This window comes from Pseudopipra pipra, chromosome 9 (assembly GCF_036250125.1).
Source record: "Pseudopipra pipra isolate bDixPip1 chromosome 9, bDixPip1.hap1, whole genome shotgun sequence".
NCBI classification, from domain to species: domain Eukaryota; kingdom Metazoa; phylum Chordata; class Aves; order Passeriformes; family Pipridae; genus Pseudopipra; species Pseudopipra pipra.
In genome coordinates this window covers 4,138,296-4,156,597 of record NC_087557.1, presented here as the reverse complement: position 1 = coordinate 4,156,597, position 18,302 = coordinate 4,138,296, and the positions used below count along the sequence as shown (strand labels likewise).

Sequence of the window (18,302 nt, the reverse complement as noted above, 5' to 3'; positions counted from 1 at the left end):
GAAGTGGCAAATTAAACATAAAATGTAGAATTCCTGAAGGAATTCTCTACACCACTAAGATCTGCAAGTCCTACCTTCTGTAAAACACTTGGGCAAAACACTCCCAATGTAAGAAAAACTGATTTTATGAAATTATTGGTAAACTTCAGACAACCAAATTGCTGGGTACTTTTTTTTACTTTCAACCTCCATAGTCAAACATCCTAATTAAACAGAAGTATTTCTTGATAGTTTGAACTTAATGGCAAAACTGAAAGTCCTGATATTAAAATCATGGCTTGACACTCAGAGCCCCTTCCCCTGCTTCCATTAGGAGTGATGGGAGTGGATCAAGTATTCACACACACTAATTTAGAGGACCAGGTCTCTCAATATCAGAAGTTTTCCTCCAAAACAGATTTCTGCTGCCACAGTAAAACAAAGGTTAGAAACCAGCTCTGAGTGTGTTCTCCCTGTCATCCCAGGGCTGCTCTTATGACACACACGTTTCCCTTCCTCTACATGTTTACAACTTTTGACACTGTCTATCTTGAATTTTATCTTCTAGAGATTGGATTTCCACTGGAATTAATAAGTAATTTAGGAAATTAATTAGAAAATACTTCCAAAATTGGATACAGCAAAACATTTGCCTTAGGTACCAGAATCTCAAAACTAAAGCTTTCTTCCTGTTATATAAAACTATTTAATAACTGTACCTAGTCACACAGGTTGCCTAATTTTATTTAATATTACATAAAACTAAATATGCTGTTCTGAACTGTAATCAAAGTATTTGTTTAGCATCTCATATGTGCCTTCAGGATTTTAAGGAACTTCGCCCCTTTTTAACATAAGAAACCTTGACAGCTAAGAGAATAATCTAATCTGATTGTTAAGTTAAATTAGTTGGTGTCAAATGCTGTGCAAAGCTTCATATGGGATTCAGAGAAGAGGAAACAGCCTTCTGCTTTCAGAACACACTCTGGAGTAGATAAAGCTTCATTGATAATATATGGCTGAAAGGGCTGTAATTAAATCTTTGGTCAAGAGATCAAAGCCAACAAGTTTCACCAGTATTTAATTGGGGTTGGTGGTGGTGGGGAATCAGTCCCAGCATATTCCATTCCCAAATTCCAAGAACTTTAACTGACACAAATGTTTACTATTCCTATTCTGAAATTGTTCTTCATGTAAGGAATATTTGTTTGTTACAAATATCACACAGACCTCATTGATTGAGTGTCCTATAAAATGCTTTTTATTTGCAAATGCTTAAAATTCAGACTCTCTACAGTCTATCCTTTTTTTCTATGGTAGCTGGATAGAAGAGCAGTTCAGGTAAACTTAAAAGCTGAAAATGCCCTCCAAAATGTTCCTTTAATGAACACTTCTGACAGCTTTAGTTCATTCAACCAGCAGATTTCCTCTCCTTGGCAGAGAGCTTATTTTACCCTGAAAAATCTCTTGCCTGCTACAAAAACAGTGTTTGTTTATTCAGCGCAGTCAGTGAAAGGTGTACTTTGCAGAAACCCCAAAGTAAAATTAGCTTGCACTCAGCCTTTTAATTAAATCTTATATATTAGACATGTAAAAAGTGAGTCTTCCCCAGTTTAAAGCTGCAGGATGACATTAACTAAACATTATTACAAAAATACACCCAGAAACCTCAGACTGTAGAAATGCTGTGCTCTGAAAGGAAAGACTTAATTAAGTTGCCAATTTAAGATTACGAGGAGGGAAAGCACAGCATCTCTTTTTCAGGTTGGTTCATACCCTGTACAATAATTCACTTTCAAATGCTTGTAACTCTATCAGTTTGTAGCTTTTGAGCTGAACTTCCTGAGCAGGGTGAATGACTTCAAGAGTTCAGTGTTTTCTCTCACACTTCGTTTAGAGAAGATTTTGAAAAGTTGCTGTAGCATCCCTCAAACTTCTTGCCCTGGACATTCAGAAGCAGTCTGTCTGTGAAGGACAGAGCCTTCACCATTCCTGTACCAACAGTCTAAATTTAACCAGGTGGACCTCAAGAAAGCTTAACTTGTACCAAACCTGAAACATGGTTTTCCCATTTATTTCCAAAATCTATTGCAAGCACTATCACTGAAGTAGCTGAATATTCAGCTTAATATACTGAATATACTTAATAACCTGTTTTCAGCTTTTCTGTTTCTTGTTATAACTCCTCAAAGACAGCTATAAGAAAATATTTCACAAGGTAGTACTGCTTAGTTAAATAAAAATCTTACTTCTCAAGATATGGCTCAGCTGTTTCATTGTGCAATCTCAGATTAATCACAGCTCTGTGATAAGACTTTTTTATTTTCCTCCTGCCTCAGTTAAATGTGGAAGGACATCCTTATCTTGTCCACAGCGGGTGAGGTATTAACACAGCAACCTGTACCTCTGTGGCTCCACTCCCACTGCAAAAACTAAACCAAAAAAGCATTTAAAGTTTTATCTTACAAATGCTAAGATGGTCATGAAAAAACCCTCTACCACCCATATTTGATATTTGGTTGCATAAGGGTAAACCAAGTATCCTCTGAAGGGTAAAACACTGACCCTTGAAATTGCAGCTGAAATTCTTTTATATACACACTTTGCCTATGATCATCCAGAAGGGGCCTCCATGAACGACCAGTGCCAGTGTTTCTCCAGAGGGGATTTGCAATGCCAAATGTAGCTGTGTGGCAGGTTTGATGCTCTGCACTCTCCTAAAGAGCATTTTGGGGGAGCACAGCAGCTGCTGGATCTCCCCACCAAGAGTAAAGAAATGCCCACTCCTCCTTTTCCCCTGAGAGGAAATGGACCTCCTGAAGAATCCCCCTCCCCGGCACGTGCCATGATCACCATGATTTCCATCTGCAGACTTTTGTGGAGGCTTTTTCCACAGATTTTAAACCAGGAGCAGCACTACTCCTGTACATGATTTTATGGCAGAAGTATTCCTTTCAGGAATTGTAACCTAGACTGATAAGCTTGAAACAGTAACTAAACCGAGCAATTTAAGTTTCTTCTGTTCCATATGACCCTCACATTAGCAAAAATGCCTTGGGAAAGAAATCTGAGAAATAACGAATATACTCAGGTCTTACTGGAAATCAAAGCTTTGATCAAATGAGAAAACTTGGACTCAATTTTCAGTCCTCCAAGATGGATACAGATTTATCATGACTGCAGTTTCAAGGCAATTTTGTTCTTTTTGCCACTTATTTCGACCCTACAAAATTAATTTTAGAGAGAGTGCACCAGTGGGTATTTGCTGTTCCTCTGGAGAATTAAAAAAGGCTTGAGGACATTCTTTATGTCACTGGTAAGAAGTGATATCACATGAAGCCAGTCCCAACACATCCTTTAACTCCAGCAGGTCACAGCAAAGAGCATTTCTTCCTTTCTAAATAGAAAAGAACTACATATTTCACTTCAAAGTATCAAGTCAAGTCCAAAGCTTATTCTAATACAGAAGTCAGACAAGAAGCTTCTACTGTCTCAGGGAAAATATCTGTAACTGAACAAAACTGGAAAAACTGCTTCTCAGTATTTGCCTTGGGACTCTCACAATCAGCAAGAAAACAATTTGAGCCTGGCTTCATGTTTCAAAAATCACGGCATGTGGGTCAAAAGCATCTGGAAAGTCAGAAGCATTTCAGAATCGTGTACCATGTGTCTATACTGTGTGTGTACACATGATGGGAAAGCTACGTGTTTAATCACATTACATTATGCTTGGTTTCTTTTTTGCCCCCTTTAATTCAGGCCCTGAATGAGGAACACTATGGGACACTAAAATTACTGTTGGTCCCTCCCAGCAAACTATTTTTTTCTATTTAAGTACAAAGCATTTAACATTCAACCAATTAATCTTGACAAAGTTAACAGCCCAGCTGAGTAAAGGAAGTATCAGACTTCAGGAACAAAGATATTACAGTTTAAGAGGTCTTAGTGACCACAAGAAGTCATCCGGAATTCAGGTGTAAGAGCTACTCATACCTGCAGAAGTACCAAAAATTGGATACACATTTCCTTAATTTTATGTGACTACCAACATCTTAAGGTATCAAACAAAAGCTACGTTAAAGAAAAGCACACTGATCACTTTAATGTCTTGTTTAAGTAACACTAGATTAGCTTTGGCAACAAAACCAATGCATATTAAACACATTTATCTAGTTTTTAGATACACAGGAATATAATTTACTGATAATTACTCCATAAAGCTGAGTCAGTCATAACAACACTGTTTCTCTTGTCACCTTGGTGTAACTAATGAAGCAATATCTCCAGATTTTAGCACGTTCCAAACCCCAAGATGTACATTTATTTATCTCAGAGGCTGGTGATTTATAGCATCTCATAAATTAAAAGCCCTCATTTTTATAACAGTCAAGTATTCAGCTGTAAGGGCACTAGCAGGGGTAACAATTTAAGCACTTCTCCAGAAGTCAATCAGTGTATTTCTACAACATGTGGGAAAACAATTTCCTAGCAAACTGATACTGTATGTAAAACCTGAAGTGTTTGTGAGGTTTAACAGGTATTTTCTTGCTGAAATTCTGTCTTGCCACATACAGAGTATCCAGAATCAGCTGGGGTTATAGACTCTTTAATGAAGAATAGAAACAGTTTCATGAATGCTTAAAAGATGGTGTTTTGTTTGTGTAATTACTGGAGAAATATGCTCCAACTTACCTAAATAGGGAATACAAGGAGTCATCTTCAAGCTGCTGATATAGTCTCTAAGCCTTTTGTAATTATCTTCTTTACTCATAACATACTCCAACTTGTCAAAGGTGGCTTTATCCTTCCGGCTCAGTAACTGGGGAAAGAAAGCAGAAGGGAAAACCAGGTAAACTTAAATTTGATCATTATGATTTCTCTTTTATCCTTATAAGCACACATTTCCACTTGCCCACTGTTGTTGTTATTGGCTTGGGTTTTTTTTTAATACAGCTGCCTCAAAATTACAGCATTTACTCCATAAGGATGAGCAGGCTCTTTGGATCATCTCGTGACATGCTGACCCTGTGTGACTTCCCCTTGTGCTCACAGGGCAACTCCCATCATGCCTCCACTTCCTGCATTAAGGGAGAAGAGCACAGAGAAGCCAAGCACATTAAAGGTGTTTTCTGTGAGGGCAAGGAAGGACCTAGTTCTTAGTTCTTCAGTTTTGGAGCTGCTTCTTTTTTAAATAATTTTTCTTCCTCTGTCTCTTGGGCTCAAAGGATGCAAAGAACACTAAAGAGAAGTACATGTGCAGAGACAATAAAAGCTAAGGCTGACAGTTTGTAGCAGCAGGAAAGGACTTAGAGCCTTCTAAATTGCTTTTTGCTTTCTAGTTATAGTGTGCCAACCCTGAGCACAACCGTTTTGAAATGCAAGAAAGGAGTGATGAGGTTTCAGGGCGCTGGCAGAGTGGGACAGGACTCACCTCCCTTCAGATTTCAATGATTATTTGCTTACATTGCCCAAATCCTCGCTGGTCATTTACAATTCCTTTACATTAATTGGAGAGAAGTTGAATATTCTATTCTGTGACCTTTTTGGCAAGGTTCACAACTCTTTTCCCATTTTGAATGGGGCAAATCACACACTAAAAGCAGCATTTTTTATTCTCCAGAGTTGAGAGTGTGTGCAGGCAACGGGCAAGACAAATTTCAGGCAAATTCAGACATACCGTCAGAAGACATGAATTTCATCTTTTTTAGGAACATTAGATTACCAAGCAAATATTTAATGGCTCCTTTCTACTCTGGATTCCAACCATATTAGGTGGCGCTTTTTTTTTATTATTTTTCAGGGGATGAATATACTTGGATTTATTTTCCTGACTACGTAAGTCGAGTTGATTGAGGGTTGCTACAAACCATCTCAGAAATGCAGAAGAAATCCTTCCTTGTTGAAGGTTTTGGAGAGTTACTGTATAACTTACTCAAATGACTTGGTGACTCCAATAACGGCTTGAAGTGCCTTTTCTTGCTTTTAATACACAGAAAGCCAAAGGCTTAGAATTACTTCTAGAATTTATAAACTGAACCTCCAGGGCAAGGACAACTACGTCAGTTTGCAGCGCACAGCGCTGGGAGCTCTCCTGCAACTTCAATTTGCAAAGGTTTATGTAAGATGAGGAAAAGCAAGTGCTTGGGGTTATATGAGAAATCAAACACCTGCAAAAATGTGGGAGAAGTTACCTGGCTTTCAGAGGCTGGAAGAGGGGTGAACTTTAAACACCGATACATGTGTCAACAGCAAACAAATAATCCTCCTAAGTGCAAACACGTGCATAACCAAGCAGGAAAAGAAACTGGGGACTCCCAGTTCTGAATGGCATCATCATGGTAGTAACTAATATAGTTGTTATTGATTTATAGTTATAGTTACATTTATTTAGAGTCATGTGCAAAAAGAGATTTAAAAATCAATTTGGCATCACAGTTTCGTAAAACTGTTGAGGCATCAACCCCTTGACACGACAACATCAGAGACACAGAAGTTCTCCTCGAGATCATTTTGAAGTGTTAATTTCATTAACATTTCCTTGGAGAGATTTTTGGTATGCAGAAGCAATGTCTTACTTAACTTTGCATTTGGAAAATGTGCCCAGAATTCCAGACGAGTATCTCAGCAGGAGTGAATTACATTCGGTTTTGGTAACGTTTATCAACTGAACAACATTATGATGCAGTTATCAAAGAAACCCTTTTTGTAACATCCAAGGACGCACTGACATGTCTTCTGTGAAAATTTTCACCTCTTTTTAATGATCTATTTATATGTATCCCTTGCACAGGAGTATTTCAGTCACCTGAATGTTTCTGTCACACTTCATGTCACAGCTCATCTGAAACAGCTGGAAAACTACACAACGTATGGCTGATTCAAGGATTATTTTCTAAGCTCTGAGGCATCAATGAGCAAAAGTAATTCCTGATATTCTTCTTATCAAGGATACTATATAAAAATTATATCAATGCCAGTCAAAAAACCAGATGTCAAATGAACATGGTTCCAAAGAACACTGTTCTTTCACCACTGTGCGAATGCAGAACTACAAATATACTGTCTAATGCAGTTATAACTATGAAAATAATTCTGAAAACTCTGAGGAAAAGTGATAGATTTAGTTATCAGTCAGAGAAACAACAAATCTCTTTATGGCAACTGAATCAAGGGTTTCTGAACATCTGCTCTCCATAGCAAAAGAAAAATTCCAACAGCATAAACCCCTTAACGATTAAAATATGACCCACTTTGGCATTCAGAATTTTCCAGCAACTAAATACAAAATAGCTTCTGGCCAAATTAGAAGCCTCTGCATTTAGCAGAATCTGCAGGGAACTATTTTTCAAAGGAAAATATTTCTATGCCAGAATGGAAAAAAAATATTCAAGAGGAAACCATAGACTTCAGGGGAACTAGGAGCATTATGTACGCAGTAGAATAAAATTAAAACTATCTGTAATAATTACTGCATCCTTGAAAACAGACTGTTGTATTTTCCTACAAATAAATTAAGAATGTTGTATTTTCCTACGAATAAATCAACCCCCCTCTGCTGTGCTGCTGCTCCACTCACCGCCCACGTCTTGGTCAGCCTGAAGATCGGAGCACTCTGCAGGCCTGATACCACTGCCATGAGTGCATGGAGATTATTCAGCTCATACAGTTTCTGAGGACAAAAAAATACATATATAACGACAATAAACAACATTCCAAGTGCTGTCAATGATGATTGCAGAATAAACAATATAAAAACGAATATCAGGAAGAGTTACAGAGAACTGCTGTGCATCCAGACCACTTTCATGGAACCTCCTAATTTTTCATTACTGTGTCTACATGGTTTTGAATTAGACTGTACTACCTGTTTCATAGCCCACAGAGAACCCTTAAAAATACCTATATAGACCTACATCTTGAGTAATACATTAGAAGTGCCAGAAATTTTCTGACATTCGAGCCCAACAAATTCCTTTCATAGCATTCGACAGTATTTTAGAACCTAATGTGCCAGAAAGGATAACCCAGTGGTGAATGATGTAATCATGGCAGTACTTAAAGTTTATGCAGCTACCAAGGCTCCACCCAAAAAATAGTGTTGCAGGATGAAATCAAGAAGGTAAATTTCCAAAGCCACATACCTGGAGTACTCCTCTCACTGAAGGATAATTTGGGGGTATGACAACTAACCAGTAGAAAGCAACAACCTGATCAAAACTGAGCAGAGAAGCCATCAGGGTAAAGGAATTTGCTTTAAAACTCGCTACACAACACTGTTGTTAAGTGCTTTTTCTTACATATTTGGAAATTTCCCTCCCTTTCCTTTTTCCTTTCCCTCTGTCTCCAAAACCATCAATCTGCCTTGGCCAATTGGTCCTGTCACAAAAGCTTAAAAATGGTCTGGAAGAAAATGTTGTTACTTCTTCTGCAATATCAATTGTTCTGACAGATAAGAGTACCCAAATATCCAAACTTCATTCAGGCATTTTTGGTGGAGTGCACACAAATTGAGGTTTTACCCTTAACAAAGAGACTCAGATATAGAGAAATGGATACTCAACCACTGTACTGCAAATCCTGCTGAAGACATTTGGAGCACAAACCAAGGTAGGTCAGTATTCCAGACAGATAAAATAAGGAACCCTTCCTATTCACAAAATGGTGGAAGTCTTTTTTCCTGCTTGAAACTTAGCTTACCAAAGTTTTCCTGCTTAGGAGGCCTTTCACGAGGTAACAGGACAAAACCAGCTGGTCTAACATGATAATAAATGCTGAATATCAGAGGAGACCTTCTGTTTGGAAGGATGAAAGCGATACAGTAAGGATGGTTTTCTGGATAACAGTTTTGGAGCAGGGCAAATGATTTCCTCTTACAGCTTCTACAGAACAAAGTACTCGTGGGCATTACTCAGGAATGCCACTTTTAATGGCACCCTAAGAGCAATTCCAGTCTGGGTGCTCAGCACCCCACAACTCTTCTGACAGTGGAAGTCTGCCCACGCCAACTGATGAAGTGCTTCCCTCTACTCATCCTCTTTTGGGAGGATTCTTTGGTAACCACGTGTAAAGGGCAAAATCACTATTTTGTGGGGCAAGGTGGAAGGGGGTGGATATTTGTCCTATACCATAGTCCTGCTATTCTTCCAAGTAGTCCTGCTGGACTTTGTCCCTCCACTTACACAATAACCCTTCTTACTCCCACACAGATCCCCAAACAAGGTAAAGTCCTTTCTCCTCAAGGACAGTGTAGCTGATTAAAAAGGAAAAAAAAGGGCTTTCCCAGCTGCTGCCAGCATTGAAACAGAAGTCATCACCTGCCAGGATAGTCTGGGAACTCTGGGGGAATGTAACTATTAGGTCCAATTAGTTCATGCATAAAGCAATATGGATGAGACACCACTAAAGGACTGCGAGCTCTACAATAGATGTCAGCACAAAGAATTCACTGTGGAGTGGATTCATGGCTTCTCTGAAGAAAAGTTCATTAGTGTGACTTCTGGCACCAAGCTGCTTTGATAACAGCTTTGGGGTACACAGGAAATCCTTCCAACAGCACTAACTGCAGGAACTTCACGTCAGCAGCTCTATGTGAACCAAGCCAAGATAATAAGTAAGTTAAAAAGTTTCTTGGGTTTTTTTATTGTGATTTTTACAACTCCCAGGTAAGCCAAGGTCAATTATCTAATTGTTAGAGCATGTAACTGTCTCCAGACCAGCAGCATTCCAGCAGACACTGCTGTCTGTAACCCACAGGGAGGTCAGGCACCTTCAGGGGCTCTGCCCAAAGCTGAGCCTACAACACCCAGCCCGGGCCAGCTCCACCCCAGTACAAAGCAAAGCTGAGCCCATCTGGCTTCCCAGATCTGTTCTGCACCGTGACCACACAGGGGAGCCTCTGTGGATCACAAGGCAAAATTTGTATACGTTTGTATTTCAAATGAAAAAAAAAAAACCCCAAACAAGAACTGATTTTTAAAAATACATGAGATGAAGCTACATGAACTCACCAGATATCAAAGGATACTTAAGAGAGATCATTCAGAGTTTGTGACCACAGCATCATTACTGAGCAAAGCCTGTAGAATCTTACAAAATTAGCTTGCTTTGCCAAAATTTATAGTCAAATGCTACAGAAGTAAAATATTATTTCATTAAAAACAAGACAAGGAACGCATTTGAATACAAAATTATTGACATAAAGTTGTACATGTTTTGTGACAGGTAACCCAAGGCAGCCACAGCACTCAGCTGTAGTTACAGGCACCCACCATCTGACAGCAAACACTTGAAAAACATCCCCCTCTTCTCACTGCAGTGAAGAAGTTTCACTCTGCTTTGAAGGGCCAGGACTCTGGTTCACCTACACATCACTCAAGGTTTGCTGACCCTTTTCTTAGGAGTGTCAGTCCAAAAGGCTTTAGGAAACATTGAGAGCTCCAAAATGTTTTTGGAATTCAAGTATATTTTTGAAACCATATTTATTAACTTGGTATTATTCATGACACAATTGGAATAAGAGATAAAAAATCCTTTCCTTCCAATGGTAAAGGCAAACAAACCATTTCTGTTCTGACTGATGCTGTTTGAACTGATTCTACACACAGCATTTTGGTTTAACCAATCTAAAAATCACATCAGGTAAATTATACTCTTTCATAAATAATATATGAAATAAAGCATCTTTGCATTACCTTAATTAAACTAAATCAGGTTTCAGATAAATATTTCCCCACGTGTATTTTTGAACTGACCAACTTAGTTATAAAACCTTTAATTGTGGTGAATCCCACACACCCCTTCCCAACCCAAATTCTTACCTTTGCAGTTTTAATGTAGTGGCTCAAAACCTCAGCTCGTATTTTCAAAGTCTGTGCATGCAGAATCTCTCTAACAACCCAGAAGCTTACCTAGAAGGCAGAAAAATTCCCTTTTAGAAAATTCAGAGTTTCAACATAACACTTTGAATAGTTTTATTTATTTTTATAGAAGTACAGTCTATGCAAACAGCCTTGATTTCAGGCTGAGCTCGAGGGTGAGATCTCACAGACACAAACCAAATGGCGAGACTCTCAAACTTCAAACAATGCCCTCCCAGGAAAAGAAAATCATGAAGAAATTTTATTAGAAGTCTACAAATTGAAGGAATATAAACACTTACACTGAGTTATATTCGTTGGTTTTGCTCTTCCACAACTTCAAAGCTGCACTACCCAACTCCCAGATGAGCTGAACAGCTTCAGCTACAGTTCACTGACATTTCCAACACCTCCAAAAAAAATTAATCCTGAACAAAACTGGAACACAAGGTAGAAAGTCCCTGCTCTAACCTGGTTTATAGTTTGTACTCTTATTTCTGGCTATACCAATCACCTGCCAATTGACAGCACGGTACCATACTCCTGGGTAAGTTTTATAGGATTAACTTCACTGTGGTGTAAAATCACTGCTATATCCAGTGTGGTATAAAGGACAGTTGCTGCATTTCATACTTACATGAATGACTCAGAAAACCTATGTTTTAAAAGTGTTTTGTTAACATGTCTAAATTCTAATATTTTCTCTTCTCTGCTCCTCCCCCTCGCCCACCCTCTGCCCCCACAAAGGATGATAAAAAATAAACACCTTTATAACTGTAATAAAGCAGTAGCAAAGAATTAGCCAATAGGAACAAATACTGCAGCTTTTATTCATGTATTCACTACAAGTTAGGAAAAACTGAATTATCAAGATACAGCATGACTGGTATTTACAAAACTACTGGAAATGGTATAGGAAGAAATGTACCTTCTCATACCCAAACAAATTTCAACCTGTCACGTTGCTTTGATTTTTAAGTGATGCTAAAGAGCTTCTTGTAAACTAACATTGTGTGTGTGTTCAGGTTCCTGCCCAAAACTTCAATTAAAAAAAATGAAATATCCTCTTTCACTTTGTCCAGTATGACAGTCTTAACAGAGAACAGCATGAGAAGATCCACACCCCCAAAAGGATTACATTTGCAGTGAAGTTACAGTGATCTGATGACAACTGGGATGTCAAAACACAACAGCTCTTTGGAACTGAAAAATGAAAGAATGACAAGAAAGCCCACAAAAAAATCCCCACAAACATCTTGCATGACAAACACTTTCCTTTGGTCTGTCTGTCTAAGGCTGTATTAGCCAGGAAAGAATTCACCATGGAGCTCAGGTTTCTGTTTCCTTTCTTTTTTCTTCATTTTCTTTCCATTCCTTTTTTTTTTTAAGCAAACTATCTCCAGATAAATTGTGTTGTCCTCACAAAAAAAAAATGGTTCCCCATAAAATACAGAAGTACTGAATACATTAACTATTTGACAGTACTTCAAAATTCTGTCAAAAAAAAAAGTTTAACCTCAGTTTGATGCTCTGCTGTAGCTACACAGCTTGAGAAAAAGAACTTTTTTCCCTTGGCTGACCAACGAGTTTCTAAGGAGATGCTTTCCTTTTGAAGATCAAAGGAATTTAAATTTTTAACATAGATTTTTGTATCATAAAGAATCAGGGAGAGACAACACATGCCTTAAAAGCCCAAATCTCTTTGATTTCAGGTTAATAAAGTGTCCGTGTAACAGGAGAATGCTTTGACAGCCCAGACTGTCAAACATTTGCTCAAAACACTGGAAATGCTCAAGCATTTTCATGAGGATGAAAAAACCAATTTATTCCGTTGGTCCTGACTTCTATGACAGTTCACTGGCATCCCAGTGACTGTGCCACACGAGTGCCCTTGTTTATCCAAGGAAGCCTGGTTTCCATCCCAGTCCCAGCCACACCTATCCCAACACTTCCAAGTTCTTGCAGGAAAAAACAAACCCAAACCAGAAGAAAATGCAGAACTTCCCTGGAAGCTCAGAGCCAGCCAGTCCCTTCAGAGACAGAATAAGCAGGAGATACAGAATTCATCACTTCATCACTTCCATTGCAACCACTTTCACTTTGCTTTGATGTGTTTTTACCAACACAGACACTGGTTTTTGGCTGGTCTTGTCTATTAACAGGCATCTTTAGACAGCCCCATAATCTAATGTATTCCAAGCATTGAAAAAGAAATCATTTAAAAAGACCCTTTCATTAATTCTTCATGTAAATAATAAGTATTTGTTCCACATATTGTGGTTATCTTGCTTCAAATCCTCTCTCACTGCATTTAAATGTTACTCTACCAAATCAATCAGCTGGATGACTCATTGCCTTTGATACCAGTTCAAACCAGCATTTAAACCCTTGACATATAATTGTACATTTATATTCTTCCCTATTAAGGTCAACCTAGAAAAACAGGCTTAACTTTAGAACATATCTGTTCTTAAATCACATCTTGAGCTTTTTAAATTATCCCATGTTTGCCTTATCTGAAATACTAATTTTGTTACACTGGTGCTTTGAAGTTCATAGTCGTTGCTTCCAAAGCTAGTTATGCCTTCTGTGCTAATTAGAAGATAGGCAAAACTGAGAACCTCTCTTTAATAGTTTCTCAATTTCTCTTCAAAGTATCTTCCATGCACACTAAACCTCTTCACCATTCCATTTCTTAATTTCTGATAACCCCAGTCAAATCCACTGCAATCCAGCAACACTACGATATTCAAGACAAACTTCTCCTACACATAATGTTTGCATTTGGGTTAAAAAAAAAAAGACACAAAAACCCCAAAAACCAAACCCCCCAAACCAGAGTCAGTAAAACACAAAATCTGCCTTTTGCAAGTGGGATCTTTTGCTTTAAAACTGGTCCAGTGTTTTGAATCTAATTGACTAATTTCTCTGATATTTTGAGCTCTGTGGCAGCACAGTAACATTCCCACTCGAATAAAAACCTCAAGAAGGAGGTTTTCCAAAGAGATGATCTGACAACCAAGAGAGCAATAGTGACCTTGACATAAACAGTTACCTTGGATAAACTGTGTTTGTTTGAAACATATGATAAATGCTTATTTTCAAAAGGTAGAACAATGATCTAGGCAGTAAACTTGGCAATTGTGCCCTCTGACAGATTTACCAGTAACAGCAGCAGTGTGCAAGTACACAACTCACTTTCAGAAGGAAGCAGAAAAAGGCAGAAATCGGAGTTTTAAAAAAAATAAGAAATTATTTATAAACCATACTCATTAGTAAATGTGTAGCTCTATGGAGTACCACCTACCAATGTATTCACAGACAATAAGAGAGTCCTGGCATGGAACAATTCAATTGATTTCTCTTCCCTGAACTGGATCTGTTTTTACAGGCACCACATATAATTATCACATAACTCATGCTGGAAATACCCGACTGCATCCTCAGTGGACTGCAATCACCTACACAGAACCACTGCTGCTTCCAAAATGCTATCAGCAGATCAATCTGCTGTGAAGAAGCTGTTAGTGATTTAATATTCTCTTTACTCAAAAAGTGAGAGCTGTTCATGGTTTTCTTTTGGCAGGTTGGGGGGGAGAAGAGACAGATGCATAATGCATAATTTAAACCCTGGGAAATTTCAAAGGTTAACAGAAGTTTGAGGAAATGTGTTCCTGCCTGAGAAGGCCAAAGGTTGCAGTGATTTTCCTGACTCCTTATTTTAGGACTAAGGTTTAGAACCCCCCAAGTAAGTGGAGCTGAAACAATCCTTGTCCCTGTCTACTCCTACTATACACAAATGAGACTCATCAAGGCTTTCCTTGATGCCAGAAGTGGAAATCCTTATTCCCATGGTAAGTTTTCCCCTCCTTCCTTCTGGCTGCTGAGCACATTTTACCAATTCTTTGGTATGTATAAAGTAGCCTAAATAATAACAAATGAGAATTGGGTCCTTGATGAGGTAACTGCCTAACATGGCCTTTTCTACAAAAACAGCCCAGAATATTCAGCAGAATGAACATTTCTTGGAAGAGACAACTTCCATGAATAACCAAGACAGCAAATAGTGGAATCAGTGCTGTATCAATGAAATTAATATCAAAAGTATTAATGTTTTTACACCAGTCTATACACTTGAACAGGAGCAACTTGAAAAGCTATATTAAGAAAATGTCAACTAAATGCAAGAAAATCACCACCACAAAAAAACCCCCCAAGAACAGAAAACCCCCAAATCCTCAACCAAACCCTCCCACATCTCAACAGATGACATAGTCACAAGAAGTCTGCAGTGTAACATTTTCTCTTTGGTCAAGTGGAAAATCAGGTCCAAAACCCACACCCAGGCAAGGATTGCAGTCATTAGAAGGTTAAGACATACTCTCTGTGTTTTTGATGAGAAGAAATAGGATTTGGTCATTCCTGAATGCGAGCAATCATGAAAAGTGAGAAAACACACAAGAATTGATAGGGGAAAAAAAAAAACCTGAAAAGGTTAGTTTGGTCTGAGTTTCAGATGAATAACAAAGATGTCTGTAAGTCTGAGACTGAGTATAGAGTTAGATCTGGAAGAGAGCTTGTAAGTTTGAGACACTATTAAACATTTACAAGAGGAGAGACGAGAGGAATAGAATTACTTCATCTGCAAGAGAAAATACAGCATTACTTAAAAAGTATTACAGTTTTGAAACTTAGTTGGCCAATTACATAGCTGGAGTCCTACAGTTTTAATTGTGGAGAAAGCTAAAAATTCTGTTCTTCTTTTAAGGGCTGATTTTATGCAGAGAAATTGTTAAGTAAGAAAAGCATAAATCTCAAACACACTACTTGAAAATCTTGAAAAAGTCCTGCCAAAATAATTACCTTGAAAAAATTCTGCCAAATAGAGAGTTAAAGAGCAAATTTTGTACAGAAAAATTGTTCAGAGTTTTTAAAGTTTGACTAGAATCACCTTAAAAAGGTAACCATCCTGACAGCAGGCTTCTATTTCTGGGGACAAAAGCATCTATGTGAAGCAAAAGATACTAACGCAGAAGGAAATTACATCTAATTACTACTCCAGAAATCCTGCGTGGTAAGCATTTAACCTGCAATTATGATTCTCTCTTTATATAAAGACAGCCAGCATTTATGGGGAAAATAGGCACTTTTCACCAATTACTGCTATTTAAAACAGAATCACAGCTATTTCTTCAGTACTGGCTTGGACTTTCTGTATATCCTTTAGATAAAGTGTCTGCTATAAGGAGTTCCTTAAGTTTTCAAGTAATCAGCTATGATCCAAAATAAAAGTGATGTGCCAGAACACTTAATCCCACAGACTTTTTAAAATGTGTACATCTAATAAGGCTGGAAAAAAATAACTCACATGATTGAATCTTCTGGTGAAAGCAACAGCATTTGGTGCAGAACTGTATTTCTCTTTTTTATTCCAGCCACAGCTTGCCAGCTCCTGGGAGAACAAGGATGAAAATTCACTTCAATTTAGTGCATAACAAATGTTCAGAGCCATGTAGAGGCACAAATCTCTTCAGTTTCAAAACAACTTAACAGAGCAACAATACATTGAAGTAATACAGTTACACTAGTTCTGATTCCTTTGGCAAATTGGTATTCCACAAGTGTAATTTCTGAATTGTTTTGAGTTACTGGACTTTTACAATTCATCTTTTGTTGAATTAGGCACTTGGATAATTCACCTCTTACTAGGAGATTCATTTTTTTACCACAGAAAATCCTGCTTCAAATGTGGATCTCAGATAGAGAGGAACACGTCCTTTTGTGTTTAATCACCTTCTGAAGAGACTTAAAAGTCTACTGAAAAGATACACCTGGTTAACTCAATCTAAATATGTCACATTATTTTAATTTGGCATGTTAATAAGTGCCCCACTGCCCTGGCCCTGCAGATCTGAAGGCTCACACAGTGCAGACATCAGCAGCAACAAATCTGGGAATCCTTTGGCTCTTGAGAGGAAGCAGATAGCACTGGACACTGCAAAACAAGAGATGCTGCTCCTGATGGGAGAAACACATCCAAATCCTTTTCTAGGGATGTGGAGGCACAGTCATGCAGGCCCTCAGGCCTGTGCTATCAGTTCAACAGCTTAAGCCAACACCTACCCCACGTCCAGGGACAGACACAGAGCTCTGGGAGTGCCAAAAGCAGCTTTTTCCCCTCCCTTTAAGGAGATGTAAGAAATGCTTCTCCACCTCACTAGCAAGACCTCTCTCCCCTGTACAGGCAGCTTTCTTTTCTCTTGTCTATAAACTACAATAAAAGTCATTTCCCTTTGTTGCCTGTCCAGTTTCCCAGCATTCCTGACTGACCCCTCTGCTCCAGGAGACACTTGTTAAGACCCTCTTGTTCCTTGCTGGAACCAGCTTGTCTAAATGCACTGCCCCTTGTAAAACACTCATTTCTCTGCTAAACAGACTGTGCTGCCTATTCCATTACTCTGTTTCAGGCATGGTTCTCGGTCTTCCTCTAGAATTCCACTTTTTCCACTACAAGTTTCAAACCTGAAGTGTTCACCAGAATTACTTCCTTAGTCTGCCAGTCAACTCGGGCACAGGAGCTACGTCACTACAACCACCAATTTCCTATTTTATGTGATACATTTAAAATGAAGTGAAAAACTGAAAGATTTACGATCAAGAATAAAACCCTGAACTTCCTTCATAACTCATTTTGGTTTTTATTCCTTTTTGAATACATAGAAAATTTTATTTTCCTTAACAAAATACTATGAGAACACTTAAATTATGACCTGTATTACATGGCAGAAAGAGAGATTGTGTTTCTCACTAGAAGCTTTATATGGGTCAAAGTGAAAGTCTCCAAAAGAGGTGAGAGAAAGCAAGGATTAATAGCAGAACCATTCTACAACTTCAGAATTATCAGAGATTAAGAATATTCAATAAGTGAGGGTTTTTCTCACCGCCTAGCCTGGTGAAGCAGAAGGGATGAAGAGGTTAAAGACAGTAACCCACTAAAGACTTTCAATGTGAGTACATATGGGCAAATAATTTTGGATGATGTACTAAAATATGTAAAATAAGTAATCAGATTTTCCAATAAAAGCAAACTGATGTGTTCTGCAAGGGGACATCTGGCCCTGGGTTAATGTTAACATAACTACCAGCAGCACAACTGAGCAAGTCTGGGACTCCTTTTTGTTTCACAGTCACTGTTCTCTGGAAAGCCACAACCACTACAAGAAAGAGAGAATAAAAAAACAACACAACCCTTCTCACTCCCAGGGAACAGAGAAAAACCTTGTAATTGACTGGGGCAACTCCCTTTTTTTTTTTTTGTATCCCAAAAATTAAAATGCAAATTGGCTGCTTTCATACAAATAATTTATTTGCCACAGATAGAGGCAAAGCTACAGAAGTATATAACTGTGTGCCATGAGTAAGTTCATTAATTTTGATGCTAAAAGTAACATTACTATATATTGTTCT

At 38.2% G+C, this 18,302-nt stretch overlaps 1 protein-coding gene across 5 annotated transcripts in view; it reads right to left on the bottom strand.

The window, feature by feature from the left end:
* The window catches only part of RALGPS2 (Ral GEF with PH domain and SH3 binding motif 2), a 107,301-nt gene that overhangs the window by 53,560 nt on the left and 35,439 nt on the right, over window positions 1–18,302 (bottom strand). For all 5 annotated transcript variants that reach the window (XM_064664175.1, XM_064664171.1, XM_064664173.1 and 2 more), the window contains exons 5-8: window positions 16,204–16,287; window positions 10,797–10,886; window positions 7,556–7,648; window positions 4,672–4,798 (exon numbers count right to left, since the gene is read on the bottom strand). In XM_064664175.1, the coding sequence (XP_064520245.1) occupies window positions 4,672–4,798; window positions 7,556–7,648; window positions 10,797–10,886; window positions 16,204–16,287 (394 nt within the window). The remainder of the gene's footprint in view (window positions 1–4,671; window positions 4,799–7,555; window positions 7,649–10,796; window positions 10,887–16,203; window positions 16,288–18,302) is intronic.